The 24,208-nt window shown below is 49.6% G+C and overlaps 1 protein-coding gene across 2 annotated transcripts; it reads left to right on the top strand.

Annotated features, from left to right (window-relative positions):
• The first annotated feature begins 407 nt into the window (after window positions 1–407).
• BSDC1 (BSD domain containing 1) lies at window positions 408–24,208 on the top strand. 2 transcript variants are annotated; one of them, XM_032388929.1, is made up of 12 exons: window positions 408–450; window positions 714–774; window positions 5,870–5,986; window positions 8,151–8,318; window positions 10,159–10,213; window positions 12,578–12,693; window positions 13,166–13,234; window positions 13,403–13,481; window positions 14,465–14,944; window positions 19,274–19,327; window positions 21,117–21,220; window positions 22,647–24,208. In XM_032388929.1, the coding sequence occupies exons 1-12, from the start codon at window positions 440–442 to the stop codon at window positions 22,677–22,679; spliced, it is 1,347 nt and encodes a 448-aa protein (XP_032244820.1). In that variant the 5' UTR covers window positions 408–439; the 3' UTR covers window positions 22,680–24,208. The 2 variants fall into 2 exon arrangements, with proteins under 2 accessions (XP_032244820.1, XP_032244827.1); XM_032388936.1 differs by lacking the exon at window positions 19,274–19,327.

Consider the following 24,208-nt stretch of genomic DNA (forward strand, 5'->3'; position numbering starts at 1 on the left):
AAGGGGGGTGGTCCTAGCCCTGCGCTCTAGGACCCAGACTTTCGAGCTCCAGGCCGGCTCCCTTCCTTCCTCCCCCCTGCTCCCACACCTCCGCGGACCAGGCCCGCGAACGTGGCCCCCGGCAGCCACCGTATCCGAAGTCCGTTGATTAAAAAGTAGTTGTTGGTGGGGGTAGGGCTAACGCTTGGGGGTGGACCCGAGAACCGAATTGAGTGAGGATTGGGCCGAGAGTTCAGGGGCGGAGTTTAAGAGCGAACTCTAGACAGAGAGTGGACCGAGCACGAGGAGGCGGGGCCTGGTGACGGACCGGGGCGGAGATTGGGCTGAGGGCGGTGTCAGCGCGAGGATTGGGCCGAGCGCTCTGGGGCGGTGCTTGGGGGGGGCGGTGCCGTGTCGGAAGTCAGAGGTCAGTAAATAGTGGTGATGTCATGCAGGCAAGATGGCGGAAGGGTGAGCCCGTCATCCAGCTCTCGGGCGTTGGGGCCTGAATTCTCCCAGGGTCGGGGTGCTGGGCCAGGGTCCTCGTGGGGAACAGGAGGCCAGCCCGGGAGTGGACGGAGCTGAAAGGGCGGGGTGGAGTCTCAGTGTGAGGGGGTGGGGAAGCGGTCTGCCAAGTCTCAGCCCGCCGACCACATCTCAGGGAGAAACTGAGACTCGATCATGCGCGGGCAAGAGTCGCACCGCAGGGCCGCCACATATGTCTGTCTTCACAGGGAGGACGTGGGCTGGTGGCGGAGCTGGCTGCAGCAGAGCTACCAGGCAGTCAAGGAGAAGGTAAGCCGGGCCGGCGCCCTTCCTCCGCCGGGGCCTCGCGCCGCCTCATGCAAGCAGGTCCGAGCGGCCCCGCCCGACCAGTGTGGGCGCTGGGCCTCAGAGATGAGGCGCACCCGGGCCCTGCGGTTATCCCCTGTTGGTCTCAGGGAGGACTGACCCCCGACTCAGACCACTGTGACACTAGCCACTGTGAAATACAGATTGTTTTAAAGGCCGGAGCGGCCCTTTTGTAGGAATCCATAGGAAGAGCAGTTTATTCCAGCGCAGGAAATTCACAGCTTCGTAGAAGAGAGAACCTTTGATCTAGGCCTTGAGGAAGAGTTCTGCAATAGAAACTTATTACTATAGTCATTCAAATACTAGAATGCCACAGCTAGCACTCTCTGACAGGTCCTGAGGGTACAGGTGCTATCCTGGGCCTCACAAAGCTCATAGTCTAGTGGGGAGGCAGCAATTCCTGTGGGGTGCATGAGCCTTGGCTCTGCCAATGGACAAGGCTGTTGTGTGTTTCTGTTCCACTCCATACTAGTTTGTCAAAACCAGCCCAAGTGAATTGTGGAGGAAAAGTTAATTACTGTTTACTTCAAGAAATTGGGGCGAGTCCTGCTTCAGGGCAGACTCCAGGAGGCTTCTGATCTCGGTTAAATCAGTCCTCTCTTCTGGGAGCATTTTAATACCTCCTTTAGCCTGCATGCTCCTGTTCAGCCCTCTCAGCTACAGCCTAGCAAATCTGAGAATATGCCCTGAGTTGTTTATGTTGTTATGAGGACTAAGAGAATTTCCCACTGAAGTTTAATTGAAAAGACTTCAAAAGACCTCAGCTGTTGAGCGATCTCCTGGAAGGAGAGTCTGACATGCATTCAGCAAGTATTGGGCAAGGACTTCCTGTGTGTTTCCCTCAAGGCTGGTCTTACCATAACTCATGAAAAATAGTTGGTTAGCTTTCCATCTTCGTTCTTGGGGAGCTCCCTGTTTGAAGCAAGGTTGTGGGTGTTGTTTCTGCCTTTGACAGTTCCCCATTCAGAAAGAGGGGACTTAAATTTCCCTCTCAGCTAGTTACCGTTATATGAACTTGGACATGTTATTTAACCTCTCTAGGCCTCAGTCCCTCATCTGCAAGATGGGAGTACTAATAACACCTACCTGATAGTACTGTTGTGAGGATTAAATAATAATGTGTGTAAAACACCAGGAACAATACTTAGCACACCGTAAGTAGCATATAAGCATCAGTTATTTTTATTAAGTGCTGAGGAGTGTGCTGGGGAAACCTCTTAAACACCACCAGTTCATTTTTACTTCCATTTTCCCCTTGGTCTTTCAGTGCTTTCCTGGCCTTGCCCCTGCCCCCTTGCCTTCCCATCCCAGCTCCATCTAGACTACTCAGTTCCCAGGACCCTCAATTCCCTTGCACCCCTTAGCATACATTGCCCTAGAGACTACAGTTCTGAGATGGTGCTGTAATCTCTCTTCCTCTGCTCCTTACCTCCTCCTATAGTGTATATGCGTGTTTGCATTTACCCACAGACACTGATAAAGAAAGTCATTGCTCCTTGGTCCAACCACAGATTCCCCACACTTACTTAGGCCTGAACACTCCCCCTCCCCCCAGCAAGCTTTTTCAGTCTCTGATTTGCTTTTCTTCCCCTTATCTTCTGAAACTTTCCCCAAACCTAACTCTTCCCTCAAGTGCTCTGTTCAGCTACTTCCTCTTTTACCTCTAAGAGACACCCTCGCCTCCTACTTTTATTTGAGGTCAACAACATGATCTCTCGTAACTCCCTCCCCATCCCTGCAACTCCCTCCCCATCCCTGCAGCCTTCACGTGTAAGCTTATCTGTAAACACACTCAGCTTCACCTTCCACTTGCCAAATCCATCGGGTGGTTTTCAGCTATCTTCCTGGTCCTTTCGGCTGCATTTGATACTAGTGATCACTCCCTCTTTCTTGCAACTCTACTCCTTTGGCTTTGTGGCATGCGCTCTCAATTCTCCACATCTCCAGGCTTTTCTTTCCTGTTTCATGACTTTCCCTTCCTGCCCCTTAAAGGTGTGGTGTTTGAGGGGTCTTGTCCTCAGCGCACTGCTCTGTTGTCTCTACAAACTCTTCCTGGGTGACCTCCTCCATTTTCATAATAGTGTGATTTCTAGTCCTTTTCTCTGAGCTTTAGTGTTTGAGAATCGCTCCTGCTGGACAACTGTCCCAGATAGCCCACTGTCATCACACACGCTACATGACCAGAATCACTGTCATCGTCTTCTTTCTAAGCCTGCTCCCCCTTCCACATTTCCTCTCTAGCTGGCAGCGCTGCATCTACCCCGTCGCCTAGGCTAGCAGCCAGTGGCTCTTCCGTGACTCTCTCTTGCCCTCGCTCAACACATCTATTTAATCCCTAAATCTACCTTTGTCTACCTAATATTTCTTGAATCAGTCCCATCCTTTCATCCTGCCCAGCACTTATCCTTATTCATATTCTTTTATTTTCTTTTCTGAACTATTACAGCAGCCTCCTGACTGGTTCTCCTCTGTCTTCTAATCTTGTCGCTTTTGGACCGATCCATGGCACTCCAGGCCAGTCCCTGGAGTGACCTATGCAAAATGCAGATGTCATCGTGTCCCACCTCCTTCAAACTCTTGGTGGCTCCCCATCACCCACAGGGCTGACCAGCCCACCATAGTTGCCCTTGGCAGCCTCTCCAGCTTTCTTCCCAACTACTTCTGCTTTACCTTGAATGTTCATTAGGACTGAAATGCTCAGAGGCCTCAGTAAACCCGGTGCCCTGCAGTGCCCCGGCTTCCTTTACTGACTCCTGCTCATTCTTTTAGGTGCTCAGTCCAGGCTTCCCTTCACCAAGCCTTTCCAACTTCCTGATAAAACACTGGTCGCCACTCTGCTCTTGTATACTGACACTATTATGTGAGCATTTTGCCCGGTAGACGATGACCTTTTTTTTTTTTTCCCCCAAAGATTTTATTTATTTGACAGAGCACAGAGGGGGAGAGAGAGAGAGAGAAGCAGTCTCCCTGCTGAGCAAGGAGCCCGATGTGGGACTTGATCCCAGGACCCTGGGATCATGACCCAGGCCGAAGGCAGCCGCTTAACCGACTGAGCCACCCAGGCGTCCCTAGACGATGACCTTCTTGAGGGCAGGCACCATGTCGGTTCGTTCTGGTCCCCTCAGAGCTCAGTCTAGTGAGGCAGACAGCCATTCATCACATCACCATGGCAGTGGTTATATAATTAAAATTTGCCCTGGTACATGTAAATTTAACAAGCAAACTTTCTTTGAGCACCTACTCTATGCCAGGTTCTATGTCACATACTGGGAAAACATCAGTGAGCAAAAAACATGGGCTGTATGTTCACAGAACTCCGTTTATCCAGGAAGCTAGATACTGAACGGGCAATCATAAGTCTACAGCATGACAAATGTTCATGTAGGTGCCCTGGGAAGCAGGGAACCAAGCTAATCTGAGGTGGCATCAGGGAAGCTTCTCTAGGGAAGTGACATTTAAGTGTAGATCTGAAGGAAGAATCAGAGTTAACTAGGTGAGGGGGTTCATTCATTGTGTTTGTTCACTTATGTGTTTCAAAGAGTTAGAATCATTTGTTCAGACACCCTAAAGGTAGGGAGGATGCTAGAGCATTTGAGAAACTTGCGGAAAGCCAGCTAGAGCTCAGTGAGGGACACAGTGGTAGGGGCTAAGAGTCTGCCAGAGGTGAGATGAGATGGGCTTTGGAAGTGAAGGTCAAGATTTTATCCTTGCTCATAGGATACTGTGTAAGCACTGAAGAGTGTAAAGCGGGGACAACCTGGTCTGCTCTGACCGCTCTGACTTCCGAAACTCCCGGCGGTGGCACAGGGACAGTGTAGTAGAGGTCTCTGAGGCACCCTCTAAGGAGTGCATTTGAAAGAGCAGGTTGGCCTAGACCAAGGCAATGGCAGAGTGGACAGAGAGAGCGTGTTAATAAATGACCCCTCCAAAAAAAAAAAAAAATGACCCCTCCGCTCCAATTAAGGAGCCCCGGGTCTGAAATGGAGACATGATTCCCACTCCCACAGAAGCTTCTGGCCGATAGACAACACTGCCCCATTCAGAGACGTCCCAGGCTGATGAAAACTAGGCAGGCCCTTCCCCAAAGAAAAACCCTCAAAAATGCTAACACACACACACGCACACACACACACACACAATGCAGCTGATTATCCATGTGTAAAATGAGAAGGCTTGCCAGGGCGAACACAGAGGTAGTCTGGGAAGGTACAGTGGGTAAGGGTGAAACAAAGCAGGGCAAGACTTGGACCAGAGCTGAGGGCCTGCTGTCTCATGCCGTCTGAGCAGCAGGTCAGTCCAACAGAAGCAAATATCCATTCTGCTCTACAGATGAACAGAATCCTGGAGTGATAGAACCAAGAACCCCTCAGAGATAATCCAGTCCAGTATTTCTCTCAGTATCCCCTTTGTTGAATGTAAAAATCACACACCTTTTTACTGGTATTAAATGTCAAGAATCACTCATAAATGCTTTCTAAACTAATGAGACATGTTCATTAAACTTTTCAGACAAATAATTTCACATACTGCCTCCTATTTCAACTGAATCTCCCTGTAACAAAAAAACCCCTAAAAGTAGAAACACTTCCCTTTGATAAAAAAAATCACACACCTTTTCTTCATGTTATTTGAAATTTGAAACAAACGTCATGACTTAAAGCAACGCATCAGACTCTGTTTTGTTCCCGGACGACAAGCGCCCCCTTCCCCAGCCTGCTCTTGAACCACTGACCTGGGCTGCCTCCCTCATTTTACAGAAAACCGAGCCTAGGTGAGAGTTACTTGTGGCCACAGAGCTTCTCAGCGCCAGGGCTAAGAGTCGTCCCCATTCTCAGAACGGCAGGTAGTCCCTCTGTACGCTGCTATTTGGTAATCCCAGGTCAGGGACCCGGGACAAGCAAGCATGGTTTCTGTGCCTAGACTTCGCGCGTCACCTCAGTTTTCCGTGTGTCTGTCTGGGACGGAAGAAGTCCAGGGAACAGGAACAAAGGGTAGTGGAGCCAGCTGGCTCTGTCATCCCTCTCTTGTCTTCCTGTAGTCCTCCGAAGCCTTGGAGTTCATGAAGCGAGACCTGACGGAGTTCACCCAGGTGGTGCAGCATGACGCGGCCTGCACTATTGTGGCCACGGCCAGCGTGGTCAAGGAGAAGCTAGCCGTGAGTACTGCCTCTCCCCTCTGAGTGCCTGGCCCTCACAGCCGGACCTGCCCTGGGCCCCTGGTGGGGACGCCCCAGCCTTTCCACTGCTAAGTGATTGTTTCTCCCCAGAGGCTCCCACTTTGAAAGAATTGTGTCTGTCGGGCAAACAAGCTACATAGAATAAGTATTAATAGGCTTTCCCATTTCTGTATTGTTTTAGCAAATGCTATCCTGTTAGCAAAGTCATTCATTGTAGACAATTTAGAAAATACATGTAAGTAAAAGAAAAAGAAAGACCTAGAGACACCCATAATTCCATCTCCCGGAGAGAATGACTGTTAATATTTGGGGGTATGTTTCTTATGTCCACTTTCTTTTTCAAAACTGGAATCAATGAATATCATGTTTTGTAACCTACTTTCTGACTTAATCATTGCAAACCTCACTCTCCAGCATCATAAATGGCCTGTTATTTTGTTCTGTAGGTTCAACCAGTTCCTAGTTTCCTATTGCATTTTTTTTCTGATACTATAAACAGACCCACAGTGAACATTCCGATTGCTAAATCTTTGCCCTTCATATTTTCTTTATAATAAAATACTGGAAAGGATCATAGGGTGAGTACAGTTTTAGGCCTTTTAATATTTATTGCAAAACTACCCTCCAGAAAGGTTGTGCCAACTTATATTCTTACTGTCCCTGTTTTTATTAATCAAAAATGTGTAGCCGAATCTTCTTGTGAGATAGGAGTTAGATTCTAAAGTTAGTGTGAAAAGTGAAAGCTGTGTATGGTTGGCTATCCCTGCAAATCTCAAGCTTCTGATGAAGTATAACATACAGGTTTTGTATGAACAGTTTCTCCTTTAGTATTGGGACAATTGCACTTTCTTCATTCGAGCACCAGCTGAACCAGTTGCCTTGTGACTAGAGGCCATGTTATGAGAAACATGTTTTGGAGTTCTTTCCGCCAACCTTATTTGGTTGACTCTTCTTGTAAAATACTGTCTGCCTGCTAGTCACAGCTGCTGATGAGCATGGATGACAAGGAGTAACCCTGCTGATCTGCTAGAGTCCAGCCAGTAGCACACGTGCCACTCGTTTCTTCCATTCATTCATTCCTTTTCTTCATTCATTGATTGTATATCTGTGCTAGCATGTGCCAGCACTCTGTAAAATGCCTGGATAGCCTCATCAGGAGTAAATATTATGGTTTCCATGAGGTTTAGAGCCTGGCCCTATCAGCATCCCATCTCTGCTTTGCTTCGAGGCCATTCTGACCAGTGTGGCTCAAGCTCGGTGTCCCACTTGCCCCTTCTAGATGATCCATACATTGGCCCTCAGCTGGTCCCAGGTTTGCCTCTAGGCAGGGATATCTGTTCTCATCCTGCCCATATTTCCCCAACCTTTCATACAAAATGTTCTACTTCCTGAATGATGGTGATGAAATTGTAATATTACAATACTGCTGTTAGGTAAAAGTTTGTTGTATGCCAGGCATTGTACATGCCTTATCTTTTATTTGTCGCAGCAGCCCTCTGAAGGAAGTCTGTTTACCCACATTTTACAGATCATGAAACTGACTCAGAGAGGTTTAGGTCTCCAAAACTAGTACCTTTCCCACCACTCTACCTGTGGGTCCTCTTCCCCACTGAGTGTGTATGACATGCATCCTCTCCTGCCAATTTTTTTTTTTTTTAAGATTTTATTTATTTATTTGACAGAGATAGCACAAGTAGGCAGAGTGGCAAGCAGAGGGAGAGGGAGAAGCAGGCTCTCCGCTGAGCCGGGAGCCAGATGTGGGGCTCGATCACAGGACCCCAGGACCTGAGCCGAAGGCAGCCGCTTAACCGACTGAGCCACCCAGGCGCCCCCTCTCCTGCCAGTTTTTGATCAGCCTGACTGGTCTTGAAATTTTTATGAAACAGCCAGTCAGAGAGTTCTGCTCTGACTTACCCAGGCCTACGGGAGCCCTGTTCCACACCCCCATCTGGTGTCCGGGGGAACCCTGGCTACCTCTGTCCTTCTCCAACCGCAGAGATAGGGTGAGAGGCCGTGAGCACTTCCCTGGTCCCCACACATAGAGCACACTCTTGCCCCTGATGCTTCACCCCTCAGTACCCCATCCCCTAGATTGCAGCCTGCTCCTGGGCCACCTGTTTCCTCTGCCCGCTTCTCTCTGCAGACTGAAGGCTCCTCGGGGGCAACAGAGAAAATGAAGAAGGGGTTGTCTGACTTCCTAGGAGTGATCTCCGACACCTTTGCTCCCTCACCGGACAAAACCATAGACTGCGATGTCATCACCCTGATGGGCACACCCTCTGGCACAGCTGAGCCCTATGATGGCACCAAGGTATTCATTAGCAGCCCCCCCCCCGCAGGTGCCTAACAGTGCTGGGTTCTAGCTTCCTGTGTGCACTCACAAAAGCAATACATGTTCAGGCCAGAAAATAAATACATGTATGTAACTAAATTGGAAAATACTAGTAAGCAAGAAGGTGATGATTCCTAAATCCATAATCCCATCCCTCAGAGAGAATCACTGATTTCTCGTTGGCGTCTAACCTGTCATTTCTTTTTGTTTACTAGCATTGGTAAAGATAGTTTGGATTTTTTCTTTTTAACCAGAAAGGCACTTAATACCTGCAATTTTGTAACCTGCTGAAAAAAATGTATAAAAAATATTAGCACCTTTCTTAATCATCATCATTTTAATGTCTTTAAATTCTTGCAAGTGAAGGTAGCGTCATTATTCAGTCATTTCCCTAGTGTTGCACATTTGGATTCCCTTCAGCTTTCAGCCGTAATAAGGAATCCTGTATGGGCATGATACTCTCAGCATTGGGGTGAAGGTTGATTTCTAGCGGGAATAAATGCATGGGGGGAGGATGTCTTCAAAGCACCTAGATCAACAACAGTGGCAGGATATTTCTTACACATTTTATCTCCTCAGCGTTACTTCTTATGGTTCATGGGGTATTTTCTCCTAAATTCACAGTGTGATGTCACAGCAGTCTGGCCTTCGCAACATTTTACCACATTGAGTTTCCATTCCAAACATAATGATTTTTTCAAGCATTATCTTTCAGCACTAGTATTAATACCACCACTTAGTGACCATTTGAGTGGAAGTGTGAAATTTCTTAAATTGTAGGATTTTAAATTATAACAGCAGTGAATCACAAAGCCCCTTGCTGAAGTTCTGATTTAGACAGCCAGCCCTTGCTTCACGTGATACTGAGGAAGGAAGGTGAGGTTTTCTGTTTGTCACTCCTGTGGCCTTAACAGGAACACAGCAGATAATTCATTTGGCAGACTGGCTGTGAAATTAAGAAATTCTTGGGGCACTTGAGTAGCTCAGTCAGTTAAGCATCTACCTTTGGCTGAGATCGAACCGTGCGTCGGGCTCCCTGCTCGGTCGGGAGTCTGCTTCCCCCTCTGCCTCTGCCCCTCCCCACCGCTTGTGCTGTCTCCCTCTCAAATAAATAAATAAACAAAATCTTTTTTTTTCTTAAAGATTTTATTTATTTATTTGACAGAGAGAGACACAGTGAGAGAAGGAACACAAGCAGGGGGAGTGGAAGAGGGAGAAGCAGGCCTCCCGCGGAGCAGGGAGCCCGATGCGGAGCTCGATCCCAGGACCCTGGGATCATGACCTGAGCCGAAGGCAGACGCTTAACTGACTGAGCCACCCAGGTGCCCCTAAATAAAAGCTTTTAAAAAAAGAAAAAAAAAAATTAAGAAATTCTTGATGAATGGTTTTAATTTGGGGGAGCTACTTCAAAATTTGCCCATAAATCTGTACTTTAATAATATATTTGAACTAACATTTTTCAAGTTTCACATAATTCAAAAGCCTTTTATACATACAATTTTGTAGTCTGCTTACACTGTATTTTCTTAGTTCCCAAGGTAGAATACTAGGGGAAAGACCATTTTTCTGGAAGCCCCAATTTTGTACTCCTAGCCCAGTGCTCCACTCTCTAGCCATAGGGTGACCTGACAAGTGCCCTGTGGGTCTGGCAGCCAGCAGGGGAGAAGCTGGGTTGAGGTTGACTTCCTATGGGACTAAATGTATAGGGGAGGGACATCTTCAAAGCACCTAAATTAACAACAGTGGTAGGGTATGCTGTCAGAGAGGAGATGTTTTCTGCACCTAGCACTCCAGAATTTCCATTCTTTGTTTCTTCCAGGCCCGCCTCTACAGTCTGCAGTCAGAGCCGGCAACCTACTGCAATGAACCAGATGGTGAGGGGGTAGCTGTGAGGGGGCAGGCTTTAGGGGCTCTGGGATGAGCACCCTCTTTGTCTCTGATAGCATTGGCCTGGCACCCTCTGTGTGGCGGGACCAGAGTGGGGCTAGAGTGCACCTTACGTGTGGTAGGATGGGTTGTCAGTCCCTTTTCCTCCCTGAGCCTGGACTGTGTTCATCCCGGTCTGCAGAGACTTCGCTCCACTCCCTCAGCCTCCACTCAGGCCCCATCCCAACCCTGCTGCCCTGCCTGCCTTCTCTTGGGTGTTTGTTTGCCGAGCCCCTGCCATGCAGCACGCCCCAGGCTGGGAACTGGAGCTCAGAAATGAGTCAAGCCCTCACCCCAGTCCAGACCTCTGGGAATGTATATTAGGAAAGAGAAACGGGAAACTGTGGATAAAGCAACGATAGTAGGGATGGAGTGCTGCTTCCCCAGACGGGAACCCAGAGGGGAAGCACGCAGCCCAACCTGGGGAACCTAGGAGGTGACACTCAGATTGAGGTTTTAAGGATGAATTAGAAGTAAACTAATTTTGGGGCACCTGGCTGACTCAGTCAGTGGAGCATGCGACTCTTGATCTCAGGGTGCTGAGTTCAAGGCCCACATTGGGCATGGAGCCTACTTAAAAAAGAAAAAAGAAGTAAACTAATTTTACTTTTAGCAGTAGGGGAAGGGCGTTCAAGCGTGGCAACAGGACATTTGAAGCTTCTGCACTGGGGAAGGCTGAAGAGGGGCATGTGAGGGAAGGAGGCAGTGAGAGTTGCTGGTGGGGGCCTGGTGGGGGCCAAATCGGAAGGGCTTTGGGTGCCAGACTAAGCAGTTTGAATTTTGTTCTAAATGCCTCAAGTAGTTCTTAACCTTGTTTTAGTCACAAAGGTCTTTAAAAATCTGTTGATAGTGATAAACCCTCTCTCCACAAAATTTTATAACGCAATAGGGGAATTCTTTGACCCTCTGAAGCCCATCCTTGGATCCTAGCTTAAAAAGCCCTCCCTAGGGGTACCTGGGTGGCTCAGTCGGTTGAGCCTCCTACTCTTGGTTTTGGCTCAGGGTTGTGAGATCACGGTCCTGAGATCAAAGACTCAAAGAGGAGTCTGCTTATCCCTCTCCCTCCCTGTAGTCCCTCCCCCGCCTCACTCACTTGCTCACGCTTTCTCTATAAAATAAATAAATCTTAAAAAAAAAAGAAAAAGCCCTCCCTAGAGGGGTACCTGCCTGACTCAGTCAGTGGAGCATGCAACTCTTGTTCTCAGGGTCATGAGTTTCAGCCCCATGTTGGGCATAAGAGTTTACTTAATAAAAAAGTAATAATAATAATAAAATAAAAATAAATTAAAAACCCTCCCTAGAAAACTCCTAAAGGGTTTTGAGGCCTGGGTGAGTAGATTTTGCATTTTATAGAAGAGTCATCAAGCATGGTTGTAAAGGATAAAATAGAGAAAGATAGAAGATGGGCAGACTGGGTAGGAGGCTTGGTAGGAATCCCCACATCAGAGGTAAGGCCAGAACCTAGGGAGTGGCAGGTGGAATGAAGAGGACAGTGTGCATACAGAAGACACTGAGGAAGTGGAATCCAGAGTGATCAATAAAGGAGGAGTCCAGGAGGGCACCCAGGGCTCTGGTGGACAACTAGGTGGGACAGCTTGGGAGGGAAGAAAATGAGCACACATAGGGTTTGCTGCACTTGAGCAGGCAGAAGTGTCCAGGGGACACCTGGACCCCTAGATCTGGAGCCCAGAAGGGTAGGTGGGGCTGCAAAGAGCGACTGAAGAGTTGTCAGGGGAGGGAGAGGTGGAAACTTGTGGTTTAGTGGAGCTTATCTTAGGAGATAAAAGAGAATGAGAAGAGATAAGGAAAGGAAAAGAGGAGCCCACTGAAGACTCAGAAGGAACAACTGGAAAGGTGGGAGGAAAATCACAAAAGCCCAAGAAGCCAGGAGAGAAGAGGGCATTCACAAGGACAAGTGGCTCCCAGGATCAGAAGATGGATTGGTCACATGAGGGAGGGCAGAGAAGTAGCCTTTAGACTGGAAACATGGGGCCCCTGGGGACCTGAGAATAGCGGTTTCAGAGAGAAGGGGGTTCAGTAGCCAAGTGTAGTGGGCTAAAAAGCGAGCAGGTGTGTGAGAACATGCAGACTGCAGCCCATTCTAGAGATCACTTTTCAGTTCCTTGCCATGATACCAGTGAGGCCTACCTACCCCATCACTCTTCCTGACCCCCCACCTTTGCCCAAATGGCTTTGAAAAAAACCTTGAGCTTTCCTCACTGTCCTTGTCCACACTTAGGTGTGTTTTCTGTAGGCCCAATGTTCTCACTCCAGACCTAGGAAACTGACCATCAGTGTCTGTCCCTCTGCAGGGCCCCCGGAATTGTTTGATGCCTGGCTTTCCCAGTTCTGCCTAGAGGAGAAGAAGGGGGAGATCTCAGAGCTCCTTGCAGGCAGCCCCTCCATCCGGGCCCTCTACACCAAGATGGTGAGGGCCCAGAGGGCAGGACCTTACCCAGCTTCGGTTTCAGGTGTCGGGAGGTGGGAGGGACATATCTAGAGTCCTTGCAGAGTCACCTGGCCTTAGGAGATAAAGGAGAATGAGAAGAGATAAGGAAAGGAAAAGAGGAGCCCACTGAAGACTCAGAAGGAACAACTGGAAAGGTGGGAGGAAAATCACAAAAGCCTGAGAGAGCAGTCGGAGCCACTTGGTTTCTGGCAGTCATGTGAGAAATGGAAGGGCCAGCAAGGCCTGATGGGAATTCTGTTCTCCCTCCTTGGCCAAGTTGGGCCAGGAACGTGGGTCTGGGGGTGGAGGGTGTAAGTGCTCTAAGAAAAACTGCTCAGCCACTTAACCACATCTGAAATCCAGGGCAGCTGGGGGCAGGCTGATAAGGCTGGGGACACAGACCCTACACAACCACTCCCAAAGTCTCATCTCCACTGTCCCCTCCCTCCAGGTCCCAGCAGCTGTTTCCCATTCAGAATTCTGGCATCGGTATTTCTATAAAGTCCATCAACTAGAGCAGGTATGCTGGCCTGGCCTGGGGAGGTCCTCCACGCAGCCCTTGGGGAAGTAGGCTGGATTTTGTTGAGGGAAGAAGGGGCACAGGGTACCAAGAGCTCTGGGATCAGGGCCAGGGTCTGGAAAGAGCTTGCCCTGACTGCTGCTGGCCATCTTTTCCCCCCACACTCAGGAGCAGGCCCGGAGGGATGCCCTGAAGCAACGGGCAGAACAGAGCATCTCTGAAGAGCCTGGCTGGGAGGAGGAAGAAGGTAAAAGACAGTAATAGGTCCTGTCGTGCCTCTGGGGACCGTCTGGCCATTCTGTGAGCACTGGAGAGACCTGGCAGCCAGGGAAGTACAGGACATGTATACCGCGTCTGCACATGCTGAGGATAGACTGAACTAACAAGGAAATGTTTGCCTGGGCTGGTGGAATTCCTGGTTTAGGTACAGAAATCATGTGTGTCAGGAGCAGCAGATTCCCCGGCCAGCCCATGGACCAGCCCCTTCAGAGTCACCTGGGATGCTTATTGGAATTCCAGATTCCCTTCCCCCCATTCTAAATGAGACTCTGTGGGGATGTGGCCGAGCCTGTTTTTTGCTTCACACCCAGCACGGGAGCTCAACGCGGGGCTTGAACTCATGACCCTGAGATCAAGACCTGAGCTGAGGTCGAGAGTCAGATGCTTAACCAGCTGAGCCACCCAGGCACCCCCAAACTTGTATTTTTAACAAGCTCCCCTGGTAAAGTTCATGGCTTAGCCAGGTTTGGGAACTGTTGGCTTAAGGTGGTAGCCGAGCATCCTCTGTCTGGTAGCTCAGCTTAGGATAGTATGTTAGAGCCACCTGCATGCCATTAACACATTTATTGTTTTCTTTATTATTTTCTTTATTAAGGAAAGTTAAGTGTCTTATCCAAGATCATACACTGCAAATATAGCAGAGCCTGTCCTAAACCCAGAACTGATTCACTGTCAAATCTTAACTTTCTAACCTATAATACTGTCTTGGGCTGTGTTGCCAGAAGCTGAGTGTCCGCCAGACATACGCTAGGCCTTGTGGGTAGGAGAGCCTTTGACCGACAGGGGGTATCTGCGGATGAACCATGCTGGGGAGAGGGTGAGGACACTGGCACCCTTCAGTCCTGATCAGAGCAGCTTTGGCAGGAACCTGAGGTCTGTCTTCAGAGCGCCCCAAGGTTGTCTTGGGGCTGACCAGCGCACATAGCCCTCTTTCCTCTTCTCTCTCGACAGAGGAACTTGTGAGCATTTCACCCACATCTCCGAAAGAGGCAAAGGTTCCTGTGGCCCAGACTTCCCCATCCCCTGAAGGAGGACCTGGCCCCCTGAGCCCCTGTGAAGAGAATCCGGTGGCTCCCGCTGAGCCTCCTACAGAGGTGACTCCGTCAGAGAGCAGCGAGAGCGTTTCCGTCGTAACGCAGATGGTCAAGGCTGCCGCTGCTGCCGAGGCACCGGTGCCGCCCAAGGACCTGTCCCAGAAGCTTCTCGAGGCATCTTTGGAGGAACATGGCCTGACTGTAGATGTGGGTGAGACTGGACCCCCGCCCCCGGCTCCGTTCAAGCCCCAGCCCCCTGCTGGCCGCCCTAGCGGCCCGGAGCCCAGGCCTCCAGCCAGAGTAGAGACTCTGAGGGAGGAGGTACTCACAGACTTACGGGTGTTTGAGCTGAACTCGGACAGTGGAAAGTCTACACCCTCTAACAATGGAAAGAAAGGTAAGTCAAGGCCAAAGCCCAGTGGGTGGGGGGGAGGGGCAGGCAAGCGTTGCTACCCCATAAGGCAGACTTGTGTCCTCATCCCTTGGGAGGGTCCCAGCAGCAGTTCTCCTTCATTTGTGATACTGATGGTGATGACAGCTGCTATCTATTAAGTAGTTGTTACCGTATTTCATCCATTTAAAATGTACCTGTTTTCTTTTTTTTTTTTAAGATTTTATTAATTTGAGAGAGAGACAGAGAGAGCACAAGCAGGGTGAGAGGCAGAGGGAGAGGGAGACGCAGAATCCCCACTGAGCAGGGAGCCCCACGTGGGGCTCGATCCCAGGACCCTGGGATCATGACCTGAGCTGAAGGCAGATGCTTAACGACTGAGCCACCCAGGCACGCCAAAATGTACCTGTTTTCTGAAATAAGGGTGCATCTTAACAATCGTTGGGGTCTTAGGTTCAACAAAATAAGGTTTGTGCCAGGTTAATGTGTTATATTGCACTTAGTTTCTCATTACATCTCACAGCACAGTGAGGTCAGTATTATTGTCCACTTTTATAGATGAAGAAAGTGAAGCTCAGAAATATTAAGTAACTTGCTCAGATTCACATGACCAGGAAGTAGCAGGCCCAGATTCAGACCCGGGTCTCTCGGACTCGGAGCCCATGCCCTTAGCTACCACACTGCGCCAGTTTCCATGCATTTGGACGATGCAGCCTTGTGCTGGGTTGGAAATCCCTGTGGCATTGATTGATGACAGAGGTCTTCTCCCCGGGGTGACCTCAGAAAAGTCATTTAGCTTCCCTAAGCTTACTGCATTATTATGAGTATGAAACATATAAACAACACTTCCGTACAGTTGAAAAAAGAATAAAATGAATACTCATGAACTTGTTGTGACCCAGCTTAAATAATAAAGCTTAGTTTCTTATCTGTATAATGGAATTTTAGACTGGAGACTGACTTCTTGTCAAAGGGGAACCTCTCTAATTCCTGGAATTAAAGGACAATGATAGCTCTGGTGTTGACTTTTTTGCCACATCCAGAATACCTCTTCAGAGACAGCCGATTGTCAGCAAGGCCTCTCTACACACACACACACACACACACACACGCAATCTCTGCTGACACACGGTACCAGTCAGCCACAAAAGTTGCCCAGCAGGTGAGCCCACGCCTACTGGTGCAGTGAGAGACTGGTTTGCTGCAGTGGGAGGGAAACTGGCCCCACCCCACCCCTACCCTGCTCCCTGATGGAAACGGTAGGGTTTCCAGTTTCCAACACAATGCTTCCCTTCTGGCTCTGATTCAGTGAGGTCATCCATTGAGCTCCTACCCGCTCTTTATGAGACACTGAGGAGGGAGGGGCAAAAGCAGCAGGCTTTATGATGAAGCGGGAAGCAGTATGGGACAGGCGTGGTGCCGGAGAAGTTCAGAGAAAGAAGGAACCTCGGGGCACCGGCGGTTGTTTGACCGAGGAGACAGGCGTTGTAGAGGAGAGGTGGAGAGTTTGGGCAGGTGCGGGGGACTGGTAGTCCGGCTGAGGGGCCCACCAAGTCCCGATAGCAGAGGCCACGGGGCACCCAGGGGGCGGGGGCGAAAGCCCACTTTGTTGTATTATCTCCCAGGAGAGGGAGGAACAAGAAGGGTGGATGGGTTAGCTCAGAAGTAGAACTTAAGAGCTTAGCCTTAAGCCGAACTTGGAAGGTTGGACTTGGTGCCATAAAGCAGCAGGGCACGCTGCTCACATTATATGCCTGACTGGTCCGGAGAGCTCTACGTGTAGAGGATGAGGGCTCAGGCTCTGGGGTTCAGACAGTTCTGGGTTCAAATCCCAACCTTGCTCCTAAGCCATGTGACTTCAGAAAAGTTATTGATTTTCTCTAAGCCCCATTTATTCCTCTATAAATTGGGGGTAACTTTCATGATAGGTCCTCAGGGAAGAAATCTGAGTAGAGCCCTGCTTTGGGGAAATGATAATAAGAAACCATCTCTGAGCACTTTCTATATGTCTGTATAGCTCTGTGCTAAGCACTGGATATGCGTATCATTCAGTCTTCACAGAAGCCCAAGAGATCTGGGTAATTTTCCCCATTTTTTTACTTACTGGAAGGAAACAGAGATCAATCACCCACCCACTAAGTATTTAGAAAAGTGTAAAATAGTACTTTAGGAGGTGAAGAGTAGGTGATGGACCCAAAAGGCGGTGGGGGGTTGCTGGCCGGGTGGTACGAAGGGCCGTTTGAGGTAGCGGTTGTGGGGAATTGGGCCATGGGAGAGCGGGATTAGAAAAATGAGTGGTGGGTTGAAATGGGACGAAATGAGATTAGGGGAAGCTGCAGCACGAGCTCTTCATCGCTCTGCTCTCCTGCCTCTGACACACTCGGGGGGGATGCAAGAGGCCTGGGGAGTCGCTGCAGAAGACCCACCAGAAGCAGTTGTCACTTAGGGGAAGCCGGGGTCTTGGACTAGGGGGGCATAGTGGGAACAGAGTAGAGAGAATGAATCTTAAAAGAATGAAGGCTTGGAGACAGTGACTCCTTTTCCCTCTTACGTCCATATCCTTAGATGACATAGAAGAGCTTGGTCCTTGCATGCAGCAGTTTCCTGGGGTGGCCTCACCAAGGTACCGGGGCAGTTACTGTCGTTGCAGAGCTGCTTCCCACCTGCACTTTGTCCCAAGATCCATTTAATCTAAGAGACTGGACTTACCCTGCTCAGGTTCCCTCAGCAGGAAGGGGGAGGAGAGACAGGGACAGGCCTGTGGCCTGCGGAACTAGAAGAAGCCCTTGGGCTCAAGGCCCTCCTTCCCCAATGACTGAGCTAGGAGTGGCTTTTGCCTCCCATTTCTTCTCTGGGGAAACAGAGTTGTAGTTAACAGAATAAAATGAGCTGAATGACAGCACTGGGAGGTTAGTAATCACCCGAAAACTCCCCTTTCTTAAAACAACAACAGTAAAACTCCATGAAAGCTTAAAATTGTTTTGGCCTAACTCTGTTCTCTGCCATGCGCACAGTGTCAGGGAGCTCTTAGTACTCTTGTCGTGTGACAGGACAGGAAGGGGGGAGGAGGCACATGGGAAGGAAAGCCCCGATTCTCATCTCTGCCACTCGAAGCCTTCATCTCGTCCTCTGTAAATTGGGACTGTTAATACCCGCCTCAGAGGTGAAGTGCCTCAAAACGGTAAGCTGATGCTCTGTTTTCCACCCCTGGAAGGGCTGCCCTCGAATTTAAAGCCTGAAAAAGAGAGTTTCACATTCCTGAAGGGCAACCTGAGGTCAGGGAAAGCTGCCACGGCCACAGCCCCAGCTCTGAGATGAGGAACAGGCAGGAGTCCGGCTTCTAACCCCCAGGAAGCCTGCGCTGACAGCCACGTGTGTGTCACCAGAGGGTCCCGGAGGCCTAGGGAGACTGGGACGTGGCGTGTGAAGAGCTGGGTCTCGGTCGCCGTTCTGCCCTGGCCAGTCCCGGGGCCACACACAAAATGACTTACCTCGGAGACGGTGCCACTGACAGCCCCGTCTGTTAAATTCCCACTGTGCGTACATGTTACATGCACTTCACGTTGACACCTCTACTCTTAGCACTGATGTATCTCAGAACTGCAGGCCCAGGCCTACAAGGAATCACCCGGGTACCTATTTATAATGCAGAATTCTGGGTCACTACCTGGACCTGCGGAAGCTGAATGAGGGGGGTGGGGAGACAGGCATCTGCATTATAATCCGTGCGTGCGGTTCTCTACAGAGGGTGGTTTTATCCTTATTTCATAAATAGACTGAAGCCCAAAATAACTTACCCAAGACTACACAATAGATAAAAAGGTAGGGATTCCACCCAGGTCTGCTTGGCTCCAGAGACCTTGCATGATCCTTTTTTTTTTTTTTTTTTAAAGATTTTATGTATTTATTTGACAGAGACACAGCGAGAGAGGGAACACAAGCAGGGGGAGTGGGAGAGGGAGAAGCAGGCTTCCCACGGAGCAGGGAGCCCGATGCGGGGCTCGATCCCAGGACCCTGGGCTCATGACCTGAGCCGAAGGCAGATAACGACTGGGCCACCCAGGCGCCCCTGACCATGAATGATCTTACAAGGATGCTGGTGGCTAGCCAGGTGGCTAGGAAGGAGCACAGTGCAAGACCCCTTATAAGGAATGTAGGGGCGCGTGGGGGGGGGAGTTGGTGTCAGAGTCTGGGTGCCTGGTGAGGAGCAAGCTGAGCAAGCAAAAGCAAGGACATGTGTATAGGTCATGCCACTGAGAGATCAGGGACCTACTCTTTTTGAAGGTGCTTTTAATAGACAGGAAAAAAATACAAAGTAGTATGTGTTCATTTTAGGGGCGAAAAAAAAAAAAGAATGGGAAAATTACCCCCTGACCTCATCACCTAAAGGTAACTATTGTTAGTATTTTTATGGGAATGTTATGCATCTTTTCTCTATGTGTACAAGCATCTTAGCATATTTTTTTAATAGAATCATACTGCATATACTTTTTTCCACATATACTTTTTTTAAACTATTTTTGTCGTTTTCTTATAATAACTGTCATGTGTACATTTTTTTTACGTTGCCTATAAGAAGTCATGCCCAAATGTGAATATTTAGAGCAGTGATTGCCAAACTTAGCAGACCCCAGAATCACCGACAGCAGGGATCAGTAGGCTTTTTCTCTCTAGGGCCAGATCACAAATATTGCGGGCTGACGGGACGCCTTGGGCCTGCTGCCGTTGCAGGAAAGCCGCCACCATGGGCAGTATGGAAACAAATGGCAATGGCTGTGCTCCAAAATTTCACTTCCCAAAGCAAGCAGTAAGCTGGATTTGGTCCCCGCGCTGTAGTCCACCGACCCTGCTTTAGAAAAGGGTCCCACGTATATTCATTGAGCACAAACTCTGTATTCAAGGCACTTGGCGAAAACAAAGATCCCTGCCCTCAGGGAGCGCACATTCCAGTACCTCTGTTAGAAATAAGCAAACTAAGTCTCGTGATGTGATGAATTCGGAAGTTGATAAATACAGTGGACACACAGAACAAGTAGAGCAGAGTGAGGGGAGTGGGCGGGTTTCAAGTATAAGGTAGGATGGTTTGGGGGGGCGCCTGGGTGGCTGGTTGGTTAAGCGGTTAAGCATCTGCCTTAGGCTCGGGTCATGGTCCTGGGGGTCCTGGGATCAAGCCCCTTATTGGGCTCCCTGCTCAGCGGGGAGCCTGCCTCTCCCTCTGCCCGCCCTGCTCACGCTCTCTTACTCACTCACTCTCTATCTCAAATAAATAAAATCTTTTAAAAATAAAGTAGGATAGTCGGGGTAGGCCACATTTAGATGGGATGGTTTGTACAAGGGTGTGAAGGAGGCAAGGAAGTTGGCCTGTGGATGTCTGAGGAGAGAGTTCTAGGTATAAGGAACAGCCCATGCAAAGGCCCTAAGGCAGGAATGTGTCTGGTGTGTTTCAGGACTAGCAAGGTCAGCGCAGGTAGAGTGGAGGAGGTGAAGAGGAAGAGGTTCATTGTTTATGTCTTCTGCAAGGGGTCTGTGGCTTTGGGGAGCCTCTGGTCCGGAGCACTTTCTCCACTACAGTAACTTGCTTTCTCCCACTTAGTAGTTGTAGACTGTGTCGCCACGGGTAGAAGTGTTCTGCAGCCTAACATTTAAAAGTCACAGAATGTTCCATCATGTGACTACACCATTTATTTATTTTTTTAATTCCCTATCAGTGAACTCTCAAGTGTTTTTTTTAAATTTTCATCACTATAAACAGCACTACAGTGAACATCCTTTTGGCTAAATCTTTGACTGAATCCAGCGTTTTTCCTTAGAATAGATTCCTGAAAGTACAATCACTGAGTCAGAGTGACAACAGAATGTTAAGACCTTTGTTGTATATTTGCCAAGCCCTTTTATTTATTTATTTTTAAGATTTTATTTATTCATTTGTCAGAGAGAGAGAACACACGCAGAGGAAGCGGCAGGCAGAGAGAGAAGCAGGCTCCCCACTGAGCAGGGAGCCCGATGCAGGACTTGATCCCAGGACCCTGGGATCATGACCTGAGCCGAAGGCAGATGCTTAACGACTGAGCCACCCAGGCGTCCCTGCCAGGCCCTTTTAAAGAGCGCCATCACCCCCAGCTACAGACTGTTCGGACATACCCCTTCCCGCCTTTCACACTGTGGATCTTGGTTCCAGGCTCAAGCACGGACATCAGTGAGGACTGGGAAAAGGACTTCGACTTGGACATGACCGAAGAGGAAGTGCAGATGGCACTCTCCAAAGTGGATGCCTCTGGGGAGGTGAGTGGGCCTGGTTGGCCTCAGGGAAGCAAGCTCAGTGCTCCCAGTGTGTGAGGACTCTCCCCATCAGGCCCAACCGTCCCCTAAGGGTGGATGCCTGCTCCTCTCTGAGATGGCAGCTTCCAGAAGGGTGCTGGAGCCTCCCACTCAGGCCCTGAACACTTCCCATCAGCAGGCTCTGCTTCCCCTCAGTTCCAGGGTGGACGGTGGGAGAGTTCCTGACATTAGCTCTGCATGAAAGTCACCTGAGGAACTACTAAAAAAAAATGTACTCCAAACCCTGCCCCACATCATGGTCCCCAGGGATGGTCCCGAACACATTTCCTGGCCTTGGGGCAAAAGACAGTGTGATCTAGGGCAAGTCACTTAACCTGAGCTTCTGTTTCACAATCGAAAACCTAGAACTGGCCCTAGAAGCTTGTAAGCTGTGATAGACAATGCATGTAGACGTGTTAGGCGTCGTGCCTAGGACATGGGAGCAGGTGGTGAACATTACTGAAGCTGCCCCAAAACCCGTCCAGCTAGAAAGCTCAGAGGCCTTCCTACTCTTATGCTTCATTACCTGCCAGAGTCAAGAATGGGTCATTTTGAATGGAAGGCAGGGGGAAAAGCTCTCACAACTACTAAGTGACAGGACTGAGGCTCCAGGCCAGACGTCTGATTCAAGTCCATGCTATTTCCACAGTCACACAAGAACCACATGATTCCTTCCATCATGTAGCTCATGAACTGGCTATAAAGAGGTGAACAGATGAGAGAGACAGGCAGGGCCTTGGTTTTCATATTGGAAAACTGAAGCCTGGGGAGAGGTAGAGACCTACCCAAGAGTCTTTGGCTCCTGTGACCTCACTATGCCCGGGGCGGAGAAGGCCCCTGATCCCCTCTCATGTCCCAGGGGCTCGATGCCCTCTGTGTTTCTGCGGCCCTCGGTAAAACCTGACAGCTGTATACCTAAGCAGCGTCATTCTACCACCTCCTACCACCTCTCATACCCGGGATCAGCTGACAGCAGGCCAATAGAAAGTTCCCTGGGGAGACTTCAGCTGGGGGAGTAGGGTGCTGGAGCCCCTGAGGAAGATCCTGTGAGCACCCTCATGGCAGTGCCCCTTCCAGTTCTCCTTCAGGGACTGACTGACATAGTTCCTAGGGGCATCCAGTGTTGGCTGGTGGAAGCATTTCCTTTGGGTCTGGAATGATCAGAGCAGCAGACCCACCCCTTAGGCGGAGGATAGCTCTGCTCCCCAGACACATTCCTTAAGACAGTGGTTCACTCTAACAGAGGGCAGGAGGGTATGGCCCAAGGCAGGGCTGGGCAGGGTAGGGGAGGCTATCCGTAAATGGAGGCAGCAAGGGGAGGTTGGGTCTGGGCTTGACTCAGAGGAGTAAATATGTGTTTGTGCTCTCCATTATCCCCTCCTGTCTGCAGCTGGAAGATGTAGAGTGGGAGGACTGGGAATGAGGGGAGCCAGAGCGTGCAGCTCCCCCTGCCCACAGAACCTCCCACCCCCTCGCTCGTCTCAGCCCAGCCCTGGAAGACACTGACTGAGAATGTCCCCCCAATGGCCTCTGTCAACCAGAGCTCGGGTACAGATTCTGGGTGGCTCCTTGCTGGTCCTTTGGGCCTCTGCTCACATCTGGGAAGGGGCTCACTAAATCCAAACCAGGAACTCTGACTTGTGCCAACCATAGGATGACTCAAGGGGGAGGAGACCTACCCCTCCTCACCAGAAGAGCCTACATTTCTCTGCTGAACACCCACTGTTCTTAGGGACTCTTGCTGGGAAGTCCCAAGGGATAATTCTAGCCCTTCTACCTGTGTAGACAGAAACTAAGCACCAGTCTCTTGGAGGAAGCTGAGACAACACTCTGTCCACCCATAAGCAGGCAAGGAAGGCCATTCCGCCTGTCCTTGGCTAGACGGGATGGCAAGCACATTCTGGTTTCTAGCCTAGTGAGTAAGAGGCATTCGTCTCTGGGAAACTTGCCTCTCTTGGGGATCTTCCCCTCCCAGGCATTTTCCATTCCCAGAAGGGTTCCTTGTGGTTCCGAATCTAGAGACCAAACCCTGAGTTCCCACCTCCTTCCTTCTGTCCAGCCCAGGCTGGTATGTCCCCAACACCTCTCCCAGGGCTTCTTCATGTCGGATGCACCCAAGTCCTTAGCCCAGCCGTGCCACCTGCAAGAGTCTGCTCTTGCATTTCTTCCCCTCCTCAAGAAGGGAGGGGGTCTCTTCAGGCCCTTCTGTGCATTGCCTGGCGGGATACCTTGTCCGACCAGCTACCCACCTCGACCCCCCTGTAGCTTAGGACACAAGCCAGTACCAGCGGTACCGAGCAGCGATCAAAGCCGAGTACTTACAACTCCGGTGAGCCCAACTTCTCCACCTCAGCCCTTCTGCTGCTTGAAGGGCTATGCTGGGGGTGAACTTCTTGAGACTTTCATCAGGCTTCTGCAAAAGCTCTTCTTCCTGAAGACTGACCCAGTCTTTGTGGCTCTCACCCTTCACTCTGGTAAAGCTGTTCCTCTCTTGGGGGAATGAGGGGCTGCAGGAATTCCTGGAGACCCTGGTGCTTCATGATGCTGCTCTGGTGATTCTGGTACATAATCTGGTGTATTCACCAGTGATGTAAAGGGATTGTGGTCAGGTCTGCCAAGAGAGTGGTGGTCCCTTCCACTTCAAACCTTCAGTGGGGGGGGGTGGGATGGAAAGAATGTTGAATCTTTTTTTTTGACGGGATGGGGTTTTTCTCTTTGTAATTATTTCTTTAGTTTAATTAACCTTTTGGTTGTTTGTGCAATATTATATATTTTAAATTATAATGCATCTCCCCAGAGTATTTTGTAGCCAGGAAAAGAAAAAAGGGAAAAAAAAAAAAAAAAAAAGATTCTAACAGCTGTTAGTTTTGTAATTAAAAAAAAAGAAAAAAGAACTTTGTCCTGAACCTTTTCCAGACTTGCCGTTAATAGCATTAAAGAGATTCAACAGAA

Source organism: Phoca vitulina, unplaced genomic scaffold (assembly GCF_004348235.1).
Source record: "Phoca vitulina isolate PV1807 unplaced genomic scaffold, GSC_HSeal_1.0 scaffold2, whole genome shotgun sequence".
Taxonomy (NCBI): Eukaryota; Metazoa; Chordata; class Mammalia; order Carnivora; family Phocidae; genus Phoca; species Phoca vitulina.